This window comes from Staurois parvus, unplaced genomic scaffold (genome assembly GCF_062004578.1).
Source record: "Staurois parvus isolate SC_StPar_1 unplaced genomic scaffold, SC_StPar_1.0 ptg000045l, whole genome shotgun sequence".
Classification (NCBI taxonomy): domain Eukaryota; kingdom Metazoa; phylum Chordata; class Amphibia; order Anura; family Ranidae; genus Staurois; species Staurois parvus.
In genome coordinates this window covers 2,498,489-2,524,604 of record NW_028317841.1, presented here as the reverse complement: position 1 = coordinate 2,524,604, position 26,116 = coordinate 2,498,489, and the positions used below count along the sequence as shown (strand labels likewise).

General features: G+C 46.3%; 1 protein-coding gene across 1 annotated transcript in view; it reads right to left on the bottom strand.

Moving 5' to 3' along the window:
• The window catches only part of RTTN (rotatin), a 326,182-nt gene that overhangs the window by 264,128 nt on the left and 35,938 nt on the right, over positions 1-26,116 (bottom strand). The window contains exons 5-6 of the mRNA XM_089664026.1: positions 13,999-14,091; positions 3,648-3,741 (exon numbers count right to left, since the gene is read on the bottom strand). Of these exons, the coding sequence (XP_089520152.1) occupies positions 3,648-3,741; positions 13,999-14,091 (187 nt within the window). The remainder of the gene's footprint in view (positions 1-3,647; positions 3,742-13,998; positions 14,092-26,116) is intronic.

The window sequence follows — 26,116 nt, the reverse complement described above, 5'->3', positions numbered from 1 at the left end:
CCAGGAAGTGATCACATTTATGTTCATTAGGGTACTATAAGTAAGCATGCTTCTCATTGGGTCCTAGCATGTGTGAACTGCAGGGTTCACTGTGAGATAGTATACAAACAGCCGTTAAAATTGCATGCAATGCACTCCGTGTTTATGGCATGTATTCAAAGAAGAACTATGCAGTATAATAAGCAAAGCATAAAAAACATTTCCAAACCAAGACCAGGAATTTCAAAAGCAAGTAAAAAGATTAGAAGATGATCTGAGAAACAGAGCAAGATCTAACCAATGGCGAAGGTTTTGTTGTACATAAACCCTTAGGATTAAAAGGTTAGTTCACCGTTTCAGAAAGAGAAACTAGCCTAACTTAGGATGCTGGGATAGATCACAACAGTTTTGATTAGTCAGGGCAGACACGACTGTGCTGACCTCTCAGAACCACTCCGATCCATCCTGGCATCTCTAGGGAAAGAAGAGGAAGAACAGCTGGGTTTTTATACCCCAGGACTGCTGCACTGGGCTGCATGGACGATGAAACTGTATCACTTACGGGGGTAAATGCAGCTGGGACCAGGGTTGTGGGGTTTAAGGTATGTGTAGGATGTTAAATTGCATTTTTTATTTTTATTTTTTTTTAAGGTGAATTAACTCTTTAAAAGTAAACAAGTCCATACCCTAAATAAAATGCACGGGCAGCATACATGGATAGAAGACAGCCAAAAGCGCCTGCAGGTAGTTCCACAAACATTTAAATCAGGAATACCAAATTAAAATTCACAGAAAAAAAAATTTCTACAACAGAGGTCTGTGCGATGATTCAGATCCTTTACATCATAGCCCCCTCTTCTTAAATCTCAATCCCATTTTTACATAAAAGTGTCCTCAGTCCCCCCTGCATACAGTATCACAGCTTTCCAATTCAAATAACAGTTCCCCTTTAACTGTAGTGTTCTAAGCCCCCCTTGACAAAACCTCCCCCCATTCCCTTCACAGTAGTCTTCTGAATCCCCATCACACACCCCTTTTATTTACAGCAGTGTCCTCAACCCTTCAAATCAAACCCCCCCCCCCCATCACTACCACCACCAAAAGTAGTGTCCTCTCCCCATTTACATCACCCCCCTCTTCACAGTAGTATCCTCCTCTGCCCCCCTCCCCCCAGATCAGTGTCATCCTCAACCTCCCCCCACTGCAGTGTCCTCTGTCCCCCTTTACACCCACATAAGTGTCCTCCTCTGCCCCCCTTCACCCCCATCTCCCCACAGACATCGGTGTCCTTCTCTGCCCCCTCTTTTACCCCCCCTCCCCGAATAATAGTGCACTCCTCTGCGCACTCCCCACAGCAGTCTCTGCCCCTTCACATCACCTCCCATCACCCCCCTCCCTCCATTCTTCACTGCCGTGCTCTAGCCCCTTAACACTCCGACTTGACAAGAGTACACAGCAGAGCGGCACAGCAGCACTGGACAGAGGCCAAGAGCGGGAGCTGCAGGAGCTAACTTTTCATATTAACTTGAAACGTTCTCTTGGAAAGCTCCCGCCCTCCATCCAGTGCTACGCCTCCTGACCTCTGCTCTGCTGTGAAAAGGATAGTGGTGGAGGGTAGGGGAAATAGACCGCACCTAAGTTGTGACCACCATGGTCCGGGTGGGGCAGTGGTACAGTTCGCTATTTAGAAATGCCTGTTTTAGATAGTTCTGGAAGTCTAAAAACCTGATGGTCTAGTAAACTAACTCCAACCGCAGCTCCTGAAGTTTGGAGATCTGGCCCACTCCTTCCCCTGTACTTCAATTGGTAAGACCACACATCACTGCACTGAATCTGGAGTGGAGCACAGGAGCATTCCAGAGCTCAAATTTCAGAACGGAGGTTGGTATTTAAATAAAATAGCTCCCTAGATTTTTGGTCTCTCAAAGCCATTTGCAATGTAGGTGAAACTATGTACAGTCTAAATGCATGTATTCCAGGTATGTCACCCGCAGCGTCCATTGTTATCATAGGAAATCATAACATTATCTTTTTGAAGCAATATATGTTTATTATTAGTTATCAAAAAGGAAAAATATAAAAACAAAGTCTTCCCTATCTCCAGAAGAGAGTGGACTATTTACAATCCATAAACAAAATGTACTGATATCAAATATAAAAATACAAAAATAAAGAAATAATAGAACAAAGACACATTTTGTAGATACGTACGTTCCAATAATCTAAAAGATCTAAAATAGAGTGGAAAGGTATGGACGTAACAGAAAAACATTAGTCAAAAATATATATTCTCTCAAGAATATGGCATAGCCTCCCTAGCGGTCTGATTATGTCAGTATTTCTGTGCTCAAAGCGGTACATTTTTTTGCATGGAAATATGTAGTTTTTTTCTTGTAGGCCTGTAATTTTTAGGAATAACTCACTGAAATCAGCCGAACAAGAGACTAGTAAGCATCCCCTGTATGTTAAAATTTGAAACACGAAAACATATATTATAATTTCATAAATAATAATAAAAAAAAATAATAAATTTAATTCAATAATATAATCAAACCAAAAACACTGAAATTTGAAATAAAGCACCAAGTTCGCACATCACTGAGCAAAGTCGCAAAATTGTTTTCAGTGTCTGATGAGGAATTTCCCCACGAATCATCACTCAATTCTGCAAATAGTTCTAATTTACTATCGCTGTTCTCTAGCTGGTCTAAAACCGCTTTTGACCTAAAGGGACGCTTTTTGGACGCCATGGACGTTTCTCAGTTTCCAGGCAGAAAGAACAGTAAAAGTGCAGGCAGGCACAGGACAAAGCACTCGGGACAAAATGTATGTGAAATGGTTTGATACAGTAATGTTATACTATGTGCTTTTAGTGTATTGAGTGAATGTCACTTTTTGACATTTTTAAATTTCCCGCCAGTTCCGTCCCCGTACGTCCTGATGTCACAGGGAACAGAACCCGGAAGACAGATGCCGGCATCGGCCGGAGGACATTGCTGGGGACGTTGCAGGGGGGACATCGCGGAAGCGAAGGACAAGGTAAGTGAAGAAGAGATCCCGGAGCAGCGCTGCAGGGTATTCCCCAGTGTAGCTCGGGGTTACCACTTGTGGTGCTGAAACTTCACCCCAAGCTACACTTGGGAATACCTCCAGGGAAGTTAAAAAAAAAAAGACAGTAAGTATTACAATACAGTCAAAAATATACATTCTCTTAAGAATATGGCTTAAAAAAAAAGAATTTTTAACTTGGGATAACGACAGAGAAAAAGGGTCAGAAGCACCAATTCTGGAAAGTTTGGGACCAGCTCGAGTACGTAAATTATAAAAATGAATTACGGAGTCCCATAGCTTATAAATGGAAGGACATGCCCAATCCGAACCAGTTTGGCATTGTCAATAGGAGCCTGACAGAGATGGAAAAATGTGCTGTATTCACAGGCTAAAATGTGCTGGAATGTTCACAGGCTAACACAGTGTCAACTTTAAAACAACATTTCAGGAAGTGAGGATTAAAGGCTTAATGGAACCTCAGATGGTAGTAAAAACCTGACAGGGGTTCCAACCTTCCCCTCGCTATCCAAGACTAGAAAAAAACACTACAAAACATTGCAGGAAAAAAAGAAAACAGTGAGTTACCAATGATTCTATTGGATAGAATTGGGACTTACCATTCATTAGAGGAGAGTACATGCTTATCAGTTGTAGTTATTGTCAGCCATGGAAACGTGGAAAACTTCAAGCATGTAGCTTTACAGTGATATACTGTTTGTAGACAAAGAGTATAGAACAAATTATAGTATGGCAGTAGGTAAACAATTGAATACATTTTAAATTGATTAAAAGTAATAGTTTTGTGTTACCACTGCAGTCTTTATTCAACAAGCAAAGAAATAAACAAATCTGCAGCCACTTTTAATATGGCTCTGCCTATGTCTGACAGGCATTAGAAATCCTAAAATAGGAAGGGATACACCTTAATGCCCTGGGAAACAAAGGCCAGAAAATGGAACTCTACCTTTCAGGTCAGAAGCTCGAGTGACGAATTGTTAAATCCACATAGCTTCTGTCGATTGAGAGGCAGCTTGTCCCTTCAAGCAACACGTAAGAGGTAGCACATCGCCAAACTGAGGCCATAACTGTGAGGTAGATCCACACTGCCCTAACCGCAGCCAAGCAGTGGAGGGCAGCACCATGTCCTCAGAACTACGAAATGCAAAGACCACCTTTGGCAGGAAGGAGTTTCCTGATCTCAAAAAAAAAAACCTTGCCCTTGTGAAGTACAAGAAAAGGTTCCAAAACCCCTGACCCTCTGTCTGGATAATGCTGATTGGCCCTGTGCTGATCACATGCACTCTCCCAAGAAAAAAAAAACAAACCTCTCTAGCAATGTACACCAAACTGAGCATGTGCATGTGACTACAGATTCAGTCTGTATCAGGTGGTCATTTAAACAAGAGAAGGGGCAGAGAAGAAAGGATCAAGCAGCCTTTTTACACAATGCAGAGGATTAACCCCTTAGGTTCCACAGTGAGTATAACAAGCATGCTTTACTGCATATACTGACTGATTTTACTGTTGTGGGTTTAGTAACACTTTAAAAAAATGATGGTTGTATTTTTCATTATTTATAAGATTAGCTTTAAAAACAATAATAATGTCATTATTAATGTTAAGGATCATTTAAAAAGGCATACTTAGTGTGTACTAAGTTTTAAATATGGCCCCTTGTTATACCTATATAGGATTATATGCCCTTGTACATATATACGTATATACTCTTTGTATATTCAAGTCCTATCCTATATCTTGGCTATAGAATATCTAATTATATAATCCCATTGTAAAATATCTATATCATCTGCATACATGTTTTATTATTGATCTTGAGCATCTTATGCCCACATTTATGTTTTCAGGGATGAATCTCTCTCCACACCAACCATATAATAGTGCTATATAGGAGTATATACATCTTACAAGTTAGGCCTCTCAGGGTATTTTAGCCTCCTTGGACATACTCTTGATATTTTATATTTTGCTTAGTGATAATTTGAGTATTGGCCTGGCAGTCTTATTAATGTTCTCAAGGTTCCCATATGTTGGGAGCAGCGACAGTTCTTAGGTGGCATCTGTCTTTGAATTATCTTGCATTATATGTAAGTGGGCTTGTGAATTTCTCTCTTTAATTGTGAGCAATATGTAATGTGCTATTGTAACATAGTATCTTATGCGGATGATGAATTCTTGCACTCCATACAGCGGTAACATATCCCTGAGAAAGAGAAAGTTCTGAAAAGCTGGAAACGAATTGGGTACCCTATGGCTGAATTAACCCTGCATTGAGGATTATTTAATTGTGCAGTTTTCAGAAATCAGCAATTGGGGAATACCATTTTGTATAATGAGTATAATGGATATGTAAATGTATACACCCTTTCATGTACATTATTTTAGAACGTCTACCATGTCTTGAACTTTATATATTGTGACATTTTTTTTTAAACTATCTATTCTTTTAAATAATGAAAAATAGTAATTTTGTAATCTTGGATTTAATCGTATGGTTGCCTTTAAAGTCCCATTTTTGAGGTACAAATTAGCATGTTATACAAAAAACAGGGATGATAGCAACTACACCCCCAGCCATAAAGACTTATTTTTTTTTCCTATACTAGCAACCCTATGTGACAGAAGAGGGAGATAAATATTCTGAATATGTTAAAATACTGGTCTCTAATGGACTGACAACACCATATTGAGGTCCCATAGAGTTAGTGGGGAACGTATTGAAGGAACAATGTGAGCCATCATTTGCACAAAGGCTCAAACGAAGCATTCGGAAGCTAGCAGTCTCTGAACAAGAACCACCAAGATAGAAACTTGACCTTTTGTAGTCAAGGCTAAGGACTTGCCCAGTCCTGACTAAAGAAAAAATAAACCAGTGTCAGGAGAGTATTTCGTGGGATAAAAAATGTCCCTATTTGAATCAAGCAAAAGTACAATTGCCATGTGCGCTGGTAAACACCACAAGAATGGAGCTTAATAATACCCTTCAGAAAAGTCTGCAAGACTCCGACCCACAGGAATTGGGCTTCTACAGACAAGCTTCCAAAGCGACAATGACTGTAAAGCAGGATGAATCATAGGACTTTGAAAGAGAAGGTACGCACAGTCCAATAAGGGTCACCAAGAGTCTGACTAGGTTTTTGTACTGCACAGTGCTGAGTTAATTTGGTGTGAAGAGAATCATCAGAATGCCTTCCTTTGGCGTAGGAAAATGCATACAGTTGTGGCCAAAATTATTCAACCCCCAATGCTGTAAAGGGGTTTAGGGACTATAGTGTACATTTGGAATTGTATTCAGAATCAAATCCTACAAGGACGTTGTAACTACCCAAATGCAACTAAAATGACATCAATTGTTTATGTAATACAGTAGTAAATGGTTCTTATGTGGTTTCTTCATTGCCACAATTATTCAACCCCTTAAAGACTACCACTCTGAAGAACAGAGGTTCATACAGGTGCTTTCCATCAGGTATTGAAAACACCTGTGGATGTCACCGAGCAGCAATCAAGCATAATAAGCACCAATTAGGCAGCTTTAAAATGACTGTGATACTCAGCTCCTTCTAGACATTTACTGGTGTGGTTACAAACATGGTGAAGGCAAGAGAATGGTCCAGGAAGACAAGAGAAGAGGTGATTTCTCTTCACAGGAAGGGCAATGGCTATAAGAAGATTGCAAAGATGTTAAACATACCAAGAGACACCTTAGGAAGCATCATTCGCAAATTCAAGGCAAAGGGCACTGTTGAAACGCTACCTGGTCGTGGCAGAAAGAAGATGCTGACTTCGACTGCTGTGCGCTACCTGAAGCGTAGAGTGGAGAGAAGTCCCCGTGTGACTGCTGAGGAACTGAGAAAAGATTTGTCAGATGTGGGTACAGAAGTTTCAGCCCAGACAATAAGACGCACACTGCGTAATGAAGGCCTCCGTGCCAGAACTCCCAGGCGTACCCCCTTGCTGTCTCCAAAGAATAAGAAGAGTCGACTGCAGTATGCCAAAAGCCATGTGGACAAACCACAAAAGTTGTGGGATAGTGTTCTGTGGACTGATGAAACAAAATTAGAACTGTTTGGGCCCATGGATCAACGCTATGTTTGGAGGAGGAAGAACAAGGCCTATGATGAAAAGAACACCTTGCCTACTGTGAAGCATGGTGGAGGGTCAATCATGCTTTGGGGCTGTTTTGCTTCTGCAGGTACAGGGAAGCTTCAGCGTGTGCAAGGTACCATGAATTCTCTTCAGTACCAGGAGATATTGGATGGAAACGTGATGCAGTCCGTCACACACCTGAGGCTTGGGAGACGTTGGACCTTTCAACAGGACAATGATCCCAAGCATACCTCCAAGTCCACTAGAGCATGGTTGCAGAGGAAAGGCTGGAACATTTTGGAGTGGCCATCGCAGTCACCAGACTTAAATCCGATTGAGAACCTCTGGTGGGACTTAAAGAAAGCAGTTGCAGTGCGCAAGCCTAAGAATGTGACTGAACTGGAGGCCTTTGCCCATGAAGAATGGGCGAAGATACCCGTAGATCGCTGCAAGACACTTGTGTCAAGCTATGCTTCACGTTTAAAAGCTGTTATAACTGTAAAAGGATGCTGTACTAAGTACTAAGATTGAATGTCACTTGGGGGTTGAATAAAACTGATAATGCTGTGAGCACAGAAAAGACATTTGTGGTTATTTCATTATAACTGTTATGTTATATTTGTCTGACCTACAAGTGCCTCTTTAATGTAAATGTAAGCAAGATGACTGAATGATCAAAAGCAATGTCAAACTGGCCAAAACACTCAATTTCAGTGGGGGTTGAATAATTTTGGCCACAACTGTATATCAATTTGAACTGATTCCACAGAGTGACTAGGGCATCTACCCCAAAGGACAAAGAATCCCTGTCCAGTTTGTGTTTGGGTCTGGATGCCATTAAATTCCTGCCTACCACTCTGACACTGAAGAATTTCACCCACCAATTTTTCACAGCAAGAATCTGATTGTGGACAGAATTGGAACATGTATTTCTGCCCAAGTCCAAATGATCACTGCTTCTGGAAGCAACCTGACTTCTGGTACTGCCTTGAAAATGTATACCACTACCGTGAGGTGTCAGATTGGAGCTTGACAGGCAGTCCACAAATAAGGGGGGTCTAGCGCCAAAGGCAGGCTGCATCCCTCTGAGCTCCAGATTATTAGGCATCTTGGCTTCCTCTGGTGACTACATCCCATGAGCTGGCAGAGCTCAGGATTCCTGTCCAGCCTGACTGGCTAGCATTCATCGTTAGTACTTTCCATACAATGGGGAAACAGGATTTCCCAGACTCCAGGGCTGGACAGCCACAATTCAAAAGCTAACCTGGTCATGGTGCTCAGAGACATGGGGGTGATCCATAGACAGAGTTCTTTTGTCCCATGCTGTCAGGATACTGAGTTGCAAAAGTCTTGAATGAAACTGAGAATATGGGTCAGCACGTCCCGACGCTCATTTCAGTGTAATGACTTCAAGTATAAAGCTGGCCACAGACAGTTTGAAATTCAGCCGGTTCCTGCTGAAAGGGACAAATTTCGATCTAACTATGGGCAGGCTGGTTGTACTTAAGTCAACCAAGTGACTTCAATACAACCAAACTGTCGAGTTTTTTGTACGAATAATGCCGCCAGCAGTAATAGTTGTATTCTGGCACCAGGGAAACCTCTCACATTCAAAATACAGTAGGACACTGGGAGCGATTGCCCATCAACACTGACTGTGTTGATGGGGTAATCAAATAGTTTTCTTTGCTTTAACCTGTGGTTGAAGGAAAAAAAAATGATATATAGCCAGCTTAACTTCTAGAGATTGAGAACACAGCTGAAGTCCTGCAGTACTTGCACATCTCTTAATTGCTCCTACAGGAGCAGAACATTCAGACACCCCAGAAGAGGTATGCATAAGGGCCAAAACTGGGCACCTTCATGAATACTAACTGTAGCTTGGCCAGGCCAAATTGAAAATGTTGTAACCACCCCAAAGCACAGGTAACGTTAAAGAAGGACATAGGCATCCAGTGTCAACAGAAGCTAGGAAATCCCCCAGGTGGAGAAAGCAAACACTGACTGTACAGATTCTATACAGAACTTTAGATTATGTAAGACCTTCAGGTCCAGAATGGGACGCATGTTGCCACTGACCTTGGACATCGTGAACATGTTGAAAGATCAACATGAGATCAACCCCCACTGAGAGCTCAACTGGTCCAGAAAAGTAAACAGTGCTGCTTTTTTGTTGAGTGAAGTAGGCAAGTTCGATTGTGTGATTGAAGCGTGGAAGAGGCAAGACATGAAACTCCAGCATGTAGCCTTTGGACACAATGTTTTAAAACAAGGTGTCAGAGATATCTTGAGTCCATAGCCCGCAAAGGCTGCCAAGCACCCCCCCCCGAAAAAGTGGGGACACCTCTTCTATGTAAGGAAGGTTTGTTGCCTGTCTATGCTCCAAATTTTTTCCAAGAGGAAATTTTCTGTTTCACCTGAGAATTTCGAAAAGAGAAGGAAAGGATCTGTTCTTTGTTCCAGATGAAGATGGCTGCTGCTACAAAGGCTTTTGCCATCCCATTAGAGGTACAAAAATTGTTCTTTCCTCCCATGATTTTTTGGATAAATGTATCCAGTCAATAGTCAAAAAGGTGTTCATCCTTGAAAGGCATACGTTCCACCTGCTTACCAGCATTTACAGGCCTCACATCATGTGCACTGGCATAAATCCCCCGTGAGAGAGTTCCCGGAGAGAATATTCCAACCCATCCACACAGAAGTACAACGGTTCAGGGAAGTACTGTCTGGCAGATGAACTGGACCCCAAAGGTTCCAGGTTCTATCATCATGTGCTTTGTCCATACCAGAAAAGTCTTAAAAAGTGACAAGAAGGTCCCTGAGGAAGGCGACCCAGAATTACAGATGTTGCCTTGGAGCCAGAGGTGGTGTGCTGCCCTATAAATTAATTTATGTTAGGAAGTTGCTCTCTTTAAAAAGGGAATTTAGTCCCAATCACCTAGTGCCAGATCTGCCACACCTGCAAAGCAAACAAGGGGGTGCAATACTCAATACCGAACCAGTTATAAGCAATAGTTAGCTGTCATGAATGGCTTTTCATTCATGGCAGCTTACTTTCTGTTGATATGCTGTGATTGGCTACACCAGGCATGGTATCCAGCTTGAAACAATGTAACTACGTATATATACACCATACTTGACAGATGACACAGGAAGCTGCAAACCACTGATGTAGACACCATTACTCTACTGATCCTCACTTGTTTCCAGGTCCCCTGCTGTGTGGATAGCCTGATACATTGTAAACACAGGAGGTCGGCCACTCAGCACAGGCACAATTCACAGAATGATTTGAATTATGCAAAGCATTCTCTGGTTGAATGAGGTGGAGGCAGGGCAGAGGCATCATGCTCCCCACCTTGTCAGATCTACGTCAGTCATTTCCAAATTCCCGGGGCATCGGGCAGGTATGATATATATACATTGTTACATTAGTCCCACTGCACCAAAGTAACTATATAAACTATATAAAGATTTAACATGCCTGGAATTCTTCTTTAATTTTCATGGCATTAGGTACAAAGTCATTTTGAAGCTAAACAGCGACCAGTGTGATTCATTTAGAAGGGCAGACAGGTGCATAAAATGAATTTCTGGCTAAACAGTAAATCAGCTCAACAGCTAGACCAGCGGTTCTCAACCTGGGGGTCGCGACCCCTTTGGGGGTCGAACGACCATTTCCCAGGGGTCGCCTAAGACCATCGGAAAACACATATTTCCGATGGTCTTAGGAACCGAGACACCGCTCCTCTGACTCAATCGATGTGTGGGCGGGATGACACGCTGCCCTGTCACCTGGCCACACCTCCGGGATCCCTCAACAACTCCGCCTCCTCGCCGCTGATTGGCCACCGGAACTGTAGCTCAGGAGAGGCACACAGGCGGCCAATCACTGGCGAGGAGGTGGAGCTTGGAGAGGAGGAGCCGAGCGGCAGCGCGCGTAGATCTAAGAAGATCGAGGGAACTGCCGGAGTAAGTGAAGAGGAGAGCGGCCAGAGAAGGAAGACAGCTGACAGGTAAGTGAGAGAGCGAGCCCAGGCTGGAGCAGGGGTCAGCAAGGTAAGTATCATTGGTGTCAGTGGGAGGAATAGTGCCCCATCATTTGTGTGACTAATACCAACAATGGGGCACTATTTCTCCCACTGACACCAATGATGGGGCAATATTTCCCCCCCCCCCCGCACTGACACCAATGATGGGGCACTATTCCTCCCCCCACTGACACCAACGATGGGGCACTATTCCTCCCCCTCACTGACACCAACGATGGGGCACTATTCCTCCCCCCACTGACACCAAGAATGGGGCACTATTCCTCCCCCCACCGACACCAACGATGGGGCACTATCCCCCCCCCCCCCCCCACCGACACCAATGATGGGGCACTATTCCCCCCCCTGACCCCAAAGATGGGGCACTATTTCCCCCTCCACCACACTGACATCAATGATGGGGCACTATTCCTCCCACTGACACCAATGATGGGGCACTATTCCTCCCACTGACACCAATGATGGGGCACTATTCCTCCCACTGACACCAATGATGGGGCACTATTCCCCCCACTGACACCAATGATGGGGCACTATTCCCCCCACTGACACCAATGATGGGGCACTATTCCCCCCACTGACACCAATGATGGGGCACTATTCCCCCCACTGACACCAATGATGGGGCACTATTCCCCCCACTGACACCAACGATGGGGCACTATTCCTCCCCCTCACTGACACCAACGATGGGGCACTATTCCTCCCCCCACTGACACCAAGAATGGGGCACTATTCCTCCCCCCACCGACACCAACGATGGGGCACTATCCCCCCCCCACCGACACCAATGATGGGGCGCTATTCCCCCCCCTGACCCCAAAGATGGGGCACTATTTCCCCCTCCACCACACTGACATCAATGATGGGGCACTATTCCTCCCACTGACACCAATGATGGGGCACTATTCCCCCCACTGACACCAATGATGGGGCACTATTCCCCCCACTGACACCAATGATGGGGCACTATTCCCCCCACTGACACCAATGATGGGGCACTATTCCCCCCACTGACACCAATGATGGGGCACTATTCCCCCCACTGACACCAATGATGGGGCACTATTTCCCCCACTGACACCAATGATGGGGCACTATTCCCCCCACTGACACCAATGATGGGGCACTATTCCCCCCACTGACACCAATGATGGGGCACTATTCCCCCCACTGACACCAATGATGGGGCACTATTCCCCCCACTGACACCAATGATGGGGCACTATTCCCCCCACTGACACCAATGATGGGGCTCTATTCCCCCCACTGACACCAATGATGGGGCTCTATTCCCCCCACTGACACCAATGATGGGGCTCTATTCCCCCCACTGACACCAATGATGGGGCTCTATTCCCCCCACTGACACCAATGATGGGGCACTATTCCCCCCACTGACACCAATGATGGGGCACTATTCCCCCCCCACTGACACCAATGATGGGGCACTATTCCCCCCCCTGACCCCAAAGATGGGGCACTATTTCCCCCTCCACCACACTGACATCAATGATGGGGCACTATTCCTCCCACTGACACCAATGATGGGGCACTATTCCTCCCACTGACACCAATGATGGGGCACTATTCCCCCCACTGACACCAATGATGGGGCACTATTCCCCCCACTGACACCAATGATGGGGCACTATTCCCCCCACTGACACCAATGATGGGGCACTATTCCCCCCACTGACACCAATGATGGGGCACTATTCCCCCCACTGACACCAATGATGGGGCACTATTCCCCCCACTGACACCAATGATGGGGCACTATTCCCCCCACTGACACCAATGATGGGGCTCTATTCCCCCCACTGACACCAATGATGGGGCTCTATTCCCCCCACTGACACCAATGATGGGGCTCTATTCCCCCCACTGACACCAATGATGGGGCTCTATTCCCCCCACTGACACCAACGATGGGGCACTATTCCCCCCACTGACACCAACGATGGGGCACTATTCCCCCCACTGACACCAACGATGGGGCACTATTCCCCCCACTGACACCAACGATGGGGCACTATTCCCCCCACTGACACCAACGATGGGGCACTATTCCCCCCACTGACACCAACGATGGGGCACTATTCCTCCCACTGACACCAACAATGGGGCACTATTCCTCCCACTGACACCAACGCTGGGGCACTATTCCTCCCACTGACACCAACGATGGGGCACTATTCCTCCCACTGACACCAACGATGGGGCACTATTCCTCCCACTGACACCAACGATGGGGCACTATTCATCCCACTGACATCAGTGATGGGGCACTACTCCTTCCACTGACACCAATGATGTGGCACTAGTCCTCCCACTGCAAAATTACAGTTATGAAGTAGCAACGAAAATAATTTTATGGTTGGGGGTCACCACAACATGAGGAACTGTATTAAGGGGTCGCGGCATTAGAAAGGTTGAGAACCACTGAGCTAGACCTTACCCTGTGAGTCAGTCTGACATCAAACTACATTTGACTGGAGGTATAATCACTATCTACATGAAAAGTAACAAATAATTAGAAAAGCAGGTGCTTTTCTTGGTCTGCTCACAGACATTACATTATTATAAAATATAGCTGTATGAAATTCGTAAGTATACATGGTGTTCATATTGACCCCTTTAAAGTACATGGGTCTATAAGAACAGCTTGGAGCTTTGAGAATATGATGAAGGTTGGAATATAAAGAGCCCTTTAACTAAATAGCATGATATGTTAACAGCCATTTGTCCCTTTCTATAATAACTTTAGTTTTTTGGGGTTTTCTTATATTTTTAAACAGTGCCATACCTCCAGTTTCATCTGGCTTAATTTCTGTAGGTTGAAGACTTAAAGCATCTTGTTGAAAATATCCAGCAGATCCATCATCACGACTCTGTATAGCTACAGAAAAAAAACACAGTTGCAGCTCCAAAAGTACATTGTGTCCCCTGGCACAAATATGTAGTCAGACATTGTATTGGCAGTGTATATTTTTAGCAAGACATTTCTGTGAGGCAAAATTGTAGTATAACTGCTAGAGCAATCCTTGAAATCACAATTGATAGAGTCCATACACAGCAGCACAACGTTTAAATGCTACGCTGAAACAACTAATTATCATTTCAAGTTCAATAAAAAGTATTCTAGCTCTTCAAACAAATATTAACTAAAGCTAAAACAGACAAACAGCTCTTTTCAGCTTTGGAAATAGCAGATAAAAATAAGAATCTCTGTTGAGATGTTACTGCAGCCTGTGCCCCCCAGTGGGGAAGTTTTTCCAAACCGGCTTGCCCCAGAGACACAATAAGAAGTGAGAGAAAATCTTGTTGAAGTGGGATATCACTTTTGACAGCTGTTAAAGTATTAAAGTCTGTCTGCATAATATAAAAATTAAAAAAAAAAAAAGCTATTCAGTGCATCTCTGCAATAAGTGAAGATCTCCCATGTTTTGCCCCTTTAAAAACTGTTGCAAGTACAGAAAAATATTTGTTGATCTGCCAGAAATCCAGTTAGCATCTATCTTCCTGTTTGAGCAGACAACACCAGGCCTAACAATGACAACATCTTTAACTACTTCAAGTTCAGGACTGTTCTTTAATTTTTCAAACCTATTAAAATCTGCATTTTTTGCAAACAATTATATATTTTCTGAAAGCATAGACCTCGTAGAATAATAGTGGTTGTTGCATTTTTTTATGTTGCAAGATATTTGTGCAAATGTTTATCTAATCTATATTTTTTGGAAAAAAGTAGAATTAATTTAGTGCACACTAACACAACATAATACCAGATTTTTTGTAAAATATAAAATGGAGATGTCACAATACTAAATGCCAAAGTGATATGCACAGTACAAGAGGCCACAGTGTCATGGATATGGGTGAAGCTCAATCTGTAAATATATAAGAACTCTCAATTTAAAACATTACCCATGGAACTTTGGAATAGTTGCACCTCGCAAAAACAAATCAATACATACCATATTTTTCGCTCCATAAGACGCACTTTTTTTCCTCCCCAAAAAGGGTGGAAAATGTCAGTGCGTCTTATGGAGTGAATGTAAAGCGGCCGGTCCAGTATTTCTGCCGCCACCATGTCAGAATATCGGGCCGGCCGCTCAGCTCTTCTCTCCTGCAGGACCTTACCTGATCCTCACTCCAGCGTTGCAGTCTTCCCGCGGCGGCTTCTGTGACAGCCGGGTGCCCACTGCGCATGCGCAAGAAGCGCTGCGCTTTGTGAATGGTCCGGTGTCTTCTGGGACACGACAGGTCCCAGAAGGCTCCAGGCCATTCACAAAGCGCAGCGCTTCTCGCGCATGCGCAGTGGGCACCCAGCTGTCACAGAAGCCGCCGCGGGAAGAAGGAAGGACAAAGTGGGAGCGGGTACCTGTCAAATTCAGGTACCTGTTCCCCCTCCCTCCCCAAAGGTCCGCAGTCTCTGGTCATCTCCTTTACTGTCTGCAGTCTCTGGTCATCCCCTGCACTGTCTGCAGTCTCTGGTCATTCCCTGTACTATGTCCGCAGTCTCTGGTCATTCCCTGTACTATGTCCGCAGTCTCTGGTCAATCCCTCTACTATGTCCGCAGTCTCTGGTCAATCCCTCTACTATGTCCGCAGTCTCTGGTCAATCCCTCTACTATGTCCGCAGTCTCTGGTCAATCCCTCTACTATGTCCGCAGTCTCTGGTCATCCCCTCTACTATGTCCGCAGTCTCTGGTCATCCCCTGTACTATGTCCGCAGTCTCTGGTCATCCCCTGTACTATGTCCGCAGTCTCTGGTCATCCCCTGTACTATGTCCGCAGTCTCTGGTCATCCCCTGTACTATGTCCGCAGTCTTTGGTCATCGCCTGTACTATGTCCGCAGTCTCTGGTCATCCCCTGTACTGTGTCCGCAGTCTCTGGTCATCCCCTGTAATGTGTCCGCAGTCTCTGGTCATCCCCTGTACTGTGTCCGCAGTCTCTGGTCATCCCCTGTACTGTGTCCGCAGTCTCTGGTCATCCCCTGTACTGTGTCCGCAGTCTCTGGTCATCCCCTGTACTGTGTCCGCAGTCTCTGGTCATCCACTGTACTGTGTCCGCAGTCTTTGGTCATCTCCTGTACTGTGTCCGCAGTCTCTGGTCATCTCCTGTACTGTGTCCGCAGTCTCTGGTCATCTCCTGTACTATGTCCGCAGTCTCTGGTCATCCCCTGTACTGTGTCCGCAGTCTCTGGTCATCCCCTGTACTGTGTCCGCAGTCTCTGGTCATCCCCTGTACTGTGTCCGCAGTCTCTGGTCATCCCCTGTACTGTGTCCGCAGTCTCTGGTCATCCACTGTACTGTGTCCGCAGTCTTTGGTCATCTCCTGTACTGTGTCCGCAGTCTCTGGTCATCTCCTGTACTGTGTCCGCAGTCTCTGGTCATCTCCTGTACTATGTCCGCAGTCTCTGGTCATCCCCTGTACTGTGTCCGCAGTCTCTGGTCATCCCCTGCACAGTGTCCGCAGTCTCTGGTCATCCCCTGTACTGTGTCTGCAGTCCATTGGTTCAGAATATTTTTTTTCTTGTTTTTCTCCTCTAAAACCTAGGCGCGTCTTATGGTCAGGTGCGTCTTATGGAGCGAAAAGTACGACTTAAAAAAAATCTGAATTTTATTTACATACATAATTAAAATCATATTACAATTACATGAAGCATATCCAAAGCATGAGTAGTTGTATAACATGTATGCATATAAGAACACCCAGTTGAAATCCTGAAACTCAACGCATTTTGTGAAGAAAATCACTTCTTCAGGAGACAATAATATTTAATAGGATATCCACCAGCCATACAACATGTATAAAAATATAAAGTCCTTATCCGGCAAAATAAATGGAGTGCAATGGGGAAGCACCATGGAAAGAGTTTTGTCTTGGAGCGGAGGAAGGGGCAGGAAAACACCCAACATGAACCGCAAAACAGGGGTCAGAAACAAAGATTCCCCACAAACAGTGGGCAACTTAATGCAGCCACAAAGTCCTTACAAAAAGCCAGAGACATCAACTGTGTTCCCATAACCGAAAAAAAAAAAAAAAAAAGAATGAGCATGCAAAAGTGATGAAATAAATACTTGTAGCCTTGGGGTTTGCATAATTTACATAAAGTTGGAAAAAAAAAAAAAAAAGATAGGCCCACCCAGTTCAACCTGTGTGTGTGTGATTTTTATTCTCTACAATTCCTATGACCTGTATATTCTGCTCCCTGAGGAAGACATCTACATTTTTTGAAGCCATCAACACTCTCAGCTAGTACAAACTTCTTGGAGGCGAGAGCTCCAGATTTTTACTGATCTACCAGTAAAGAACCCTTTCCTCAAACCAAATATAAAACTACCTTTCTTCTATCAAGTCATAGCTGTCATTCCTCTTCAGGGACCTTAGAGTACACAATTTTCTACAGTTACTAGAGTCACCATTGTTATAGAAGTACAATGTAATCAGATCCCCGCTTAAGCACCTCTTCTCTAGAGTGAATACCTGTAATTTGTGTACCTGATCCTCACAGTTGAGGTCCTCAATTCCCTTATTAATTTCTTTGCCCTTTACCGAACTCTAATTCAACAACTTCTTTCCCAAAGATTGGTGACCAAAACTGAACTGCATATTCAAGATGTGGCTGAACCCCGTGTTGTATAAAGGTGTAGGATTATTGATTTGTCTCTTGAATTTATTCCTTTTTTAATACATGAGAATATATTTTTAGCTTTGTTAGCTGTAGCCTGGCATTGCAGGCTATTGCTAAGTCTGTGATCTATAAGCATCCCCAGATTCCATCACTAATTATCCCAGGGGAGTCCCTCCTAATTTGTTTTCTGCATGTGTACTTTTGGCATCCAAGTGCATACATTTTCATTTTTCAATATTGAACCTCATCTGCCCTGTAGCTGCCCAACCCCCTATTTTGGCAAGGTCTTAATTTAATAATTCTACACCCAGTGCCAAATGCATTTCCGTGCATGATTTGGTGTCATCAATAAACACTGAAATCAATCAGTATTGACTATTTTAATCCTTATGCTACTAATATTAGTAAATAGTTAGGAAAGGATATCATATTTACCTGTTTTAAACTTTTATTTTTACAATTCTTCAGATGCTTAGTCATGGACGTAAATGATGTCACACATCCCAGGAGTCTTCAGGAGAGGAGGAAGGGCTTTCTCAACTAAGCACGCCCTCCTGCCTGCATGCCTGAGGCAGATGGATTCTAAATTCCAGGAATTGAAGCAATCTGTCCTTACTCAAGACGGCTGCGGCCAGAAATGCTAGGGGGGACTTTTTCAAAGTGATTTCTCAGCAAATTAAAGCATGGAGACTCCACAGACCTTGTTTTAAAGATTAAACATTTATGAGGTACAGTATTCATTTATTAGTTGCAGAGAAGGAAAGCTGGAGTTAGAATTACCGGTAACTCTCTTTCCAGGAGTCTTCCTGGACAGCCCTAAGATATATCTCTTCCTCCCTGAGGGCAGAAAACACATTGCCTTTAATATAAAAGAAGGACCTCGCATCTTTTTCCTCAGTTAGCAAGAGTACCGACGGCCGGATCTAAAAAATATAGAAGAGAGAAACATAACACATGCTACTTATTAAAAAACATTATTAAAAAACACGGGTGGGAAGCTTGGCTGTCCTGGAAGATTCCCGAAAGAGAGTTACCGGTAAGTCTAACTCCGGCTTTCCCCCAGTCGTCTTCCAGGACAACCCCTGAGATGAAAACCGAGAACCTTCTTACTTGGGGGGGGGGGGGGAGACCACTGCTTGGAGCACTTTTCTCCCAAAGGCTTGGTTTTGAGACGCTAACAGGTCCACTCGGTAATGGCGTACAATTGTTGAGAATGAAGTCCAGGTAGCCGCTCTACAGATTTGCTCTGGGGGGGAGCCAGCCCTTTCCGCCCATGAAGCAAACAGTGCTCTAGTAGAATGTGCTTTAAACCAGGCTGGTGGAACTTCTGTCACTGCTCTAAATGCTTCATTCATAGCTTGTTTTATCCATCTTGCCAGAGTAGGTTTGGAAGCCTGGTTTCCCTTCTTACTCCCTGCATAGATAAACTGTGCCTGCGAAGAACAAAATGTTTTGGTTTGGTTTGTTCTAAGTAGGCTAGTACACACCTTCCTACATCCAGAACACTGAACTTCTGTTCCTTTTCATTCAAAGGATTCTAGCAGAATTTTGTCTTGGGTTCTGTGAAATTATGAAGAAACCTTGGTCAGAAAACCCAGGTCAGTACTCAAAATTATCGAATCCTCTAGAACTGACACATATGGTTCTCTGATAGACAGAGCTTGTAGCTCACTAATTCTTCTAGCAGTCGTGACTGCTACCAAAAAAACATCTTTCAAGTCAAAACCTTTAGATCAACTTCCATTAAAGGTTCAAAAAGGGCACCACTAAGCCCCCTTAATACTCCCAACAAGTCCCAATTTGGGCAGTTAGACATCCTGACCGGTCTTTTCCTGAGCAAAGCTTTACAGAACTTCTGAAGGGGTGACTTGAAGGGGCGACTGTAGGTAAATACTGAGAGCCACCATTTGCACCTTTAAAGTGCTTACGGACAAATTCATATCCGAGCCATCTTGCAAGAATTCAAAAATGGCAGGAATAGAGGGTGCTTCTATCTTCTTCCCTATAAGCCAGGAATTAAACCAAATCTTGCCATATATAGCTCTCGTAACTGGCTTGCGACTCTCCAACAGAGTTGCAATCACTCTTCTTGATATTCCCATACTTCTCAAGATATCTTCCTTAGAAACCAGGCCGATAAATTTTAGTTGCTCTACCTGAGGGTGAAGTAGATGGCCCTGGCTCAATAAATCGGCTCTGAGTGGTACAAGCCAAGGTGGGGTCTCCATTAAGGATCGTAGGAGAGTGAACCATGATCATTTTGGCCAATGAGGTACAATTAGAATCAGAGGTAGCAGTTCTATAGGTGGGAATGCATAGCATGGAGGAAATTTCCATCCATATTGCAGAGCATCTATTCCTAACGCTGTTTTTTCCCTCGCTAGAGAAAAGAAAAAGTCTGTCTTACAGTTTTCCTTTGTCGCAAATAAATCCACATCTGGCTGTCCCCATTGTGATAATTGTATGTACAGATATGGACAATGACAACCATATTTTATATCAGACTCTGCAAATATTCTCTCACCCTCCAGTCCCCCTCCCCTTGCAGGAATGTGGTCTGTGTGTGTGCTGGGGTCACAAGTGCATAAGGCACAGCTGGATAGCTTCATGGTTGTAACCCCAATTAAGCCTGGTGCCAGAGGGTCTGATACACCCTTTCATCTGGCCGGTCGTAAAACTATAACTCAGTCCTTCACTTGACATGAAACCTTATCTCCAAGTGGCTGAAAAACATACAACCCACTTGAATCACTTTTTCATACAAATTCATAAATCCCGACAGGAACAAGGTACATTAAAACAAAGCATATATTCAGATATGTCATTTTAATACAAGTCACCTGATACCTTACACCCCTAGGTAATGTCTACCAGAGAGTAGAAAGCAATATCTTTTTATCCGTCACAGCCGGATATGTCATCTTTGGTGTCTGGACGTTCAGAATATGATTCTAAATATTAATCTACCAGTGGCTAGGCTGCTACATGCACCTATGGAAAGTTATTGACCATGGTATAAACTTGGGAGGGATTTGGGTCACAGCCTGGGTCTCCGCCTAACACCCCTCCCCAAATGAGGTGATTGGCCCTTGGCTTCAGTAGACACCCCCTGCTGGGAAACTAGAAAAGGCTGTCATGCCTAGAGAGAGGTTGAAGAGATTCTCCCTTTTAACATCAGGAAGCAGCTTTGGGAGAAATGGTACCCTTTTGTTCAGGACACTTGAGCTCTGCTTAAACCAAGGACTTCTGCAAGTATCCTACCCTCTTAAACTGCTTTCTTTTATCTCTCTGTTGTGTTATCTCTCTCTCTCTCTCTCACTCTCTCTCTCTCTCTCTCATTACATATTTTCTGTAAATATTTTTATTGCACCATCTTGACCTTTTTAGTAACAAATCCTATTTTCTGAAAAGTTTTGAACTGTTTCTAAAGCTCTTTACTGCAAACTAAGAATCCCTGTCTCTGAAGAGTGCTACTGTGTGTTTTAACCCTCTGCATACATCTGTCTGCGGTGGCAGTGTGTATACAGACGCTCATTCAAACATCACAGTGTTACTGCTAAGATTTGTGAGTTTCCTCTTTCTCTGTAAAAAGGTGGCGTTGGAAGTGTGAAGGGTTAATTGCGTAATTAACCTGACCCAGTAACAATCGCTCTCAGGCTGCTGGCACATAGATTGTAGTTGTCAGGAATGGACTGGCCAGGAATAGTGGGACTCACCTGCCTTATGAGCTGCAGTACCAGGGCTGGCCAGCGGGTGCTCCCAGCAATCAGAGACTCAACCTTGCAGCCAGTCAAACACCTGGAACTAATTATACTGGTGTATTTAAGGGACATTCAGACCTGCAGACTCTGCCTTGGTGTTGTGTTTCTCCTGGGCCCTGTTTCCTGTTCCTGTCTGATTCTCTGCTGACCCTGCTCTGCTCCCGTGCTTGTCTGACCATTCTCCTGCTCCTGATCCCTGGCTTGTCTGACCATTCTCCTCTTCCTGACCCTCTGTACCACGCTGCCCGCTACCTGCTGAACCTGGCTTGTGACCCCGACCATTCTCCGCTTGTTCCCCCTGTACCTACCTGCCCGATTGATATTGACCCGGCCTGCCTGACGACGCTTGCATTGTATGTACTGTTATCTGTGGGTGGTTGGTTTGGTTTGTTTGCACTGTGTTATGTTTTAGTATTGCACTGCGTTTATGTTTGTATTGTTAGTGTTAATAAATTACATTGGTTATAACATATCTGAAGTCTGCGTTTCCCTGCGTCAGTCACACACCTCTGGTCACACCCGGGAGCCCTGACATTACACCAAGGCCAATCCTGACCAGAAGTGGCTGCACAGGGAAGCCATCTTGGTTTGTTGATGGGAAGGATGGATCTGGATGAGGTTGCGTATTTATATCTGCTAGTGTTTGATGACAGGGAGTATGCTTATCAAACTCTGAAGGAGTATACCCGGGATGAACTGCTAGAATGTATACGGCTCGCTCATGTTCTAGTAGATCAGGGCACAGAGTTCTCTGAGGTGCAGCCATTGATTGAGGTTTGTGCTGAGTTGGTTTCATCTGGTACCCCCGAATGCAGGGATGAATTTTTGCCACCATTTAGTGCAGACCAGGTAGAGTCCCTGGTGTGGTTATTAGAGGATGATGTGGGTTACTTTCTGGAGCGTTATTCCACATGTTCACCACAGGTACTAAGAGATTGTATAAACGCAGTGCAGTCTTTGGTCAGACAGGCTGTGTAAGCTCAGCTTTGTTCAACCCATACTGCAAACATGGACAGATTTGTTGCACCCAGCCTCAGTCAGCTTACAAAAACCCAGTCCTGCTTCTAATCTATTTCCTCAAAACTCTATTCCTGCATTCCCAACAGCTCCTCCTGCCCTGCTATCTACCGCATGTCAGTACCCTGTTCCCACTCGCTGCACCTATCCTGCCTTTAACCCTGTAAAAAAGCCCTCTGTAGCAACTGCTCCCTCTCCTGTTCCATCCTCCAGTTCTTCTCTGTCTCCAGCTGCTCCATTTGTTTGCAGACCTGCGTTTACTTGCAGTGCTCCAGTAGTTAAAACCAAAAAAAAGCGAAAATTCTTTCCAACCAATACCATCCTGCCAGTATCCAAACCGGTGAACCTGCCTTCCGTGGTTCAGCCTGAATCCTCTACTCGGCCTGAAGCCTTTACTCGGCCTGAAGCCTCTACTCGGCCTGAAGCCTCTACTCGGCCTGATGCCTCTACTCGGCCTGATGCCTCTACTCGGCCTGATGCCTCTACTCGGCCTGATGCCTCTACTCGGCCTGATGCCTCTACTCGGCCTGATGCCTCTACTCGGCCTGATGCCTCTACTCGGCCTGATGCCTCTACTCGGCCTGAAGCCTCTACTCGGCCTGATGCCTCTACTCGGCCTGATGCCTCTACTCGGCCTGATGCCTCTACTCGGCCTGATGCCTCTACTCAGCCGGACGCCTGCATTCAGCCTGATGCCTCTACCCAGCATGATGAACTGATCCAGCCTGACGATCCTATTAGGCCAGTTGACTCGATGCCCGCTGTTGATCCAGATGATCCGGTACCTGATCCGGTGCCCGCTGTCGTGCCAATTGACTCAGAGCCCGCTGTCGTACCTGGTGACTCGGTGCCCACTGCCTTGCCAGATGACGCGGTGCCCGCTGGCGAGCCAAATGACCTGATGCCTGGTGACCCAGTGCCCGCTGTCATACCTGGTGACCCGATGTCCGCTGTCGAGCCAGACAATCCGGTACCTGATGACCCGGTGCCCGCTGTCGTGCCAATTGAGTCAGAGCCCACTGTCGTGCCTGGTGATTCGGTGCCCGCAGTCTTGCCAGACGACTCGGTGCCCTCAGTCTTGCCAGACGACTCGGTGCCCTCAGTCTTGCCAGACGACTCGGTGCCCGCTGTTCCGCCAGTTGACTCGGTGCCCGCTGTTCCGCCAGACGACTCGGTGCCCGCAGTCTTGCCAGACGACTCGGTGCCCGCAGTCTTGCCAGACGACTCGGTGCCCGCTGTCCCGCCAGACGACTCGGTGCCCGCAGTCTTGCCAGACGACTCGGTGCCCGCTGTCCCGCCAGACGACTCGGTGCCCGCAGTCTTGCCAGGCGACTCGGTGCCCGCAGTCTTGCCAGGCGACTCGGTGCCCGCAGTCTTGCCAGGCGACTCGTGCCCGCAGTCTTGCCAGGCGACTCGTGCCCGCAGTCTTGCCAGGCGACTCGGTGCCCGCTGTTCCGCCAGTTGACTCGATGACCGCTGTTCCGCCAGGTGACTCGGTGCCCGCTGTTCCGCCAGTTGACTCGATGCCCGCTGTTCCGCCAAACGACTCGGTGCCCGCAGTCTTGCCAGACGACTCGGTGCCCGCAGTCTTGCCAGACGACTCGGTGCCCGCAGTCTTGCCAGACGACTCGGTGCCCGCTGTTCCGCCAGTTGACTCGATGACCGCTCGCTCCGCCTGGGGGTCCGGCGCCCGCCACTCCGCCTGGGGGCCCGAGACCTGTCGCTCTGCCTGGGGGCCCGGCGCCCGCCGCTCCACCGGGGGCCCGATGCCTGTCGCCCCGCCTGGGGGCCCGATGCCTGTCGCCCCGCCTGGGGGCCCGATGCCTGTCGCCCCGCCTGGGGGCCCGGCGCCCGCCGCTCCGCTTGGGGGCCCGATGCCTGTCGCCCCGCCTGGGGGCCCTGTGCCTGCTGCTTCACCTGGTAATCTCCCAATGTGCCTCTGCCTCTGCCCAGAGTGCCTCTGCCCGGCGTGCCGCTGCCCGGATTGCCTCTGCCCGGAGTCCAGCCCGATGTGCCTCTGCCCGGAGTCCAGCCCGATGTGCCTCTGCCCGGAGTCCAGCCCGATGTGCCTCTGCCCGGAGTCCAGCCCGGTGTGCCTCTGCCCGGTGTGCCTCTGCCCGGTGTGCCCCTGCCCGGAGTCCTGCCCGGTGTGCCAGTCTTTGATATCCCGCCAGTTACCAGACCCGGGCGGTGGAACATTTTGCCCAGCTAGGACTGTCCTGAGGCCGCTCCTTGAGGGGGGGGTACTGTCAGGAATGGACTGGCCAGCAATAGTGGGACTCACCTGCCTTATGAGCTGCAGTACCAGGGCTGGCCAGCGGGTGCTCCCAGCAATCAGAGACTCAACCTTGCAGCCAGTCAAACACCTGGAACTAATTATACTGGTGTATTTAAGGGACATTCAGACCTGCAGACTCTGCTTTGGTGTTGTGTTTCTCCTGGGCCCTGTTTCCTGTTCCTGTCTGATTCTCTGCTGACCCTGCTCTGATCCCTGGCTTGTCTGACCATTCTCCTGCTCCTGATCCCTGGCTTGTCTGACCATTTTCCTCTTCCTGACCCTCTGTACCACGCTGCCCGCTACCTGCTGAACCTGGCTTGTGACCCCGACCATTCTCCGCTTGCTCCCCCTGTACCTACCTGCCCGATTGATATTGACCCGGCCTGCCTGACGACGCTTGCATTGTATGTACTGTTATCTGTGGGTGGTTGGTTTGGTTTGTTTGCACTGTGTTATGTTTTAGTATTGCACTGCGTTCATGTTTGTATTGTTAGTGTTAATAAATTACATTGGTTATAACATATCTGAAGTCTGCGTTTCCCTGCGTCAGTCACACACCTCTGGTCACACCCGGGAACCCTGACAGTAGTCCAGTGAGCTGGAAAATCTTTGTGCAGGGTGCAGCTGAGAGTGGCATTGTTACGCAAGTGGCAGCGCGGTTTTAGATTGGCTGGTCCTTCGGTCACAAGTTGGTGAGAAGGGCTGGGGTCTGACGTCACACACCGTCCCACCCATACCTCCACGATTTCCTGAAAAACCTGTGGGCGTAGAGACCATTCCCCTTAGTTTATCTGGTACCGACTTGGGAAGTCGGCCAAGACATTTTGCTCTCCTCTTAGGTGAATTGCTGAAAGAGAGGCTAGATTATTCACGTCCACGATAACACTGTGTGCCAGAGCTATCAGGGGATGGCTTCTGGTACCACCTTGGTGATTGCTATATGCCATAGTGGTGATGTCTGTAAGGATCTGTAAGTCGTGACCTCTTAAGGTGTCCTGGAAATAAAAAAGGGCTTTTGCTACCGCACAAAATTCCTTCCAATTGGATTCATTTTTTCTCTCTTGGGAAAACCATTGACCCTGGATCATCTTGGCCTTCAAGTGGGCGCCCCAGCCGTCATAATGCTCATAGAGATTTGAAATCTCCACACTAAGCCTTCTTCCAGGTTTTTGTTGGTCCTCCACCACCATAAGGTCCTTTTCACTCTCTGAGGAATGAGGAGTTGTG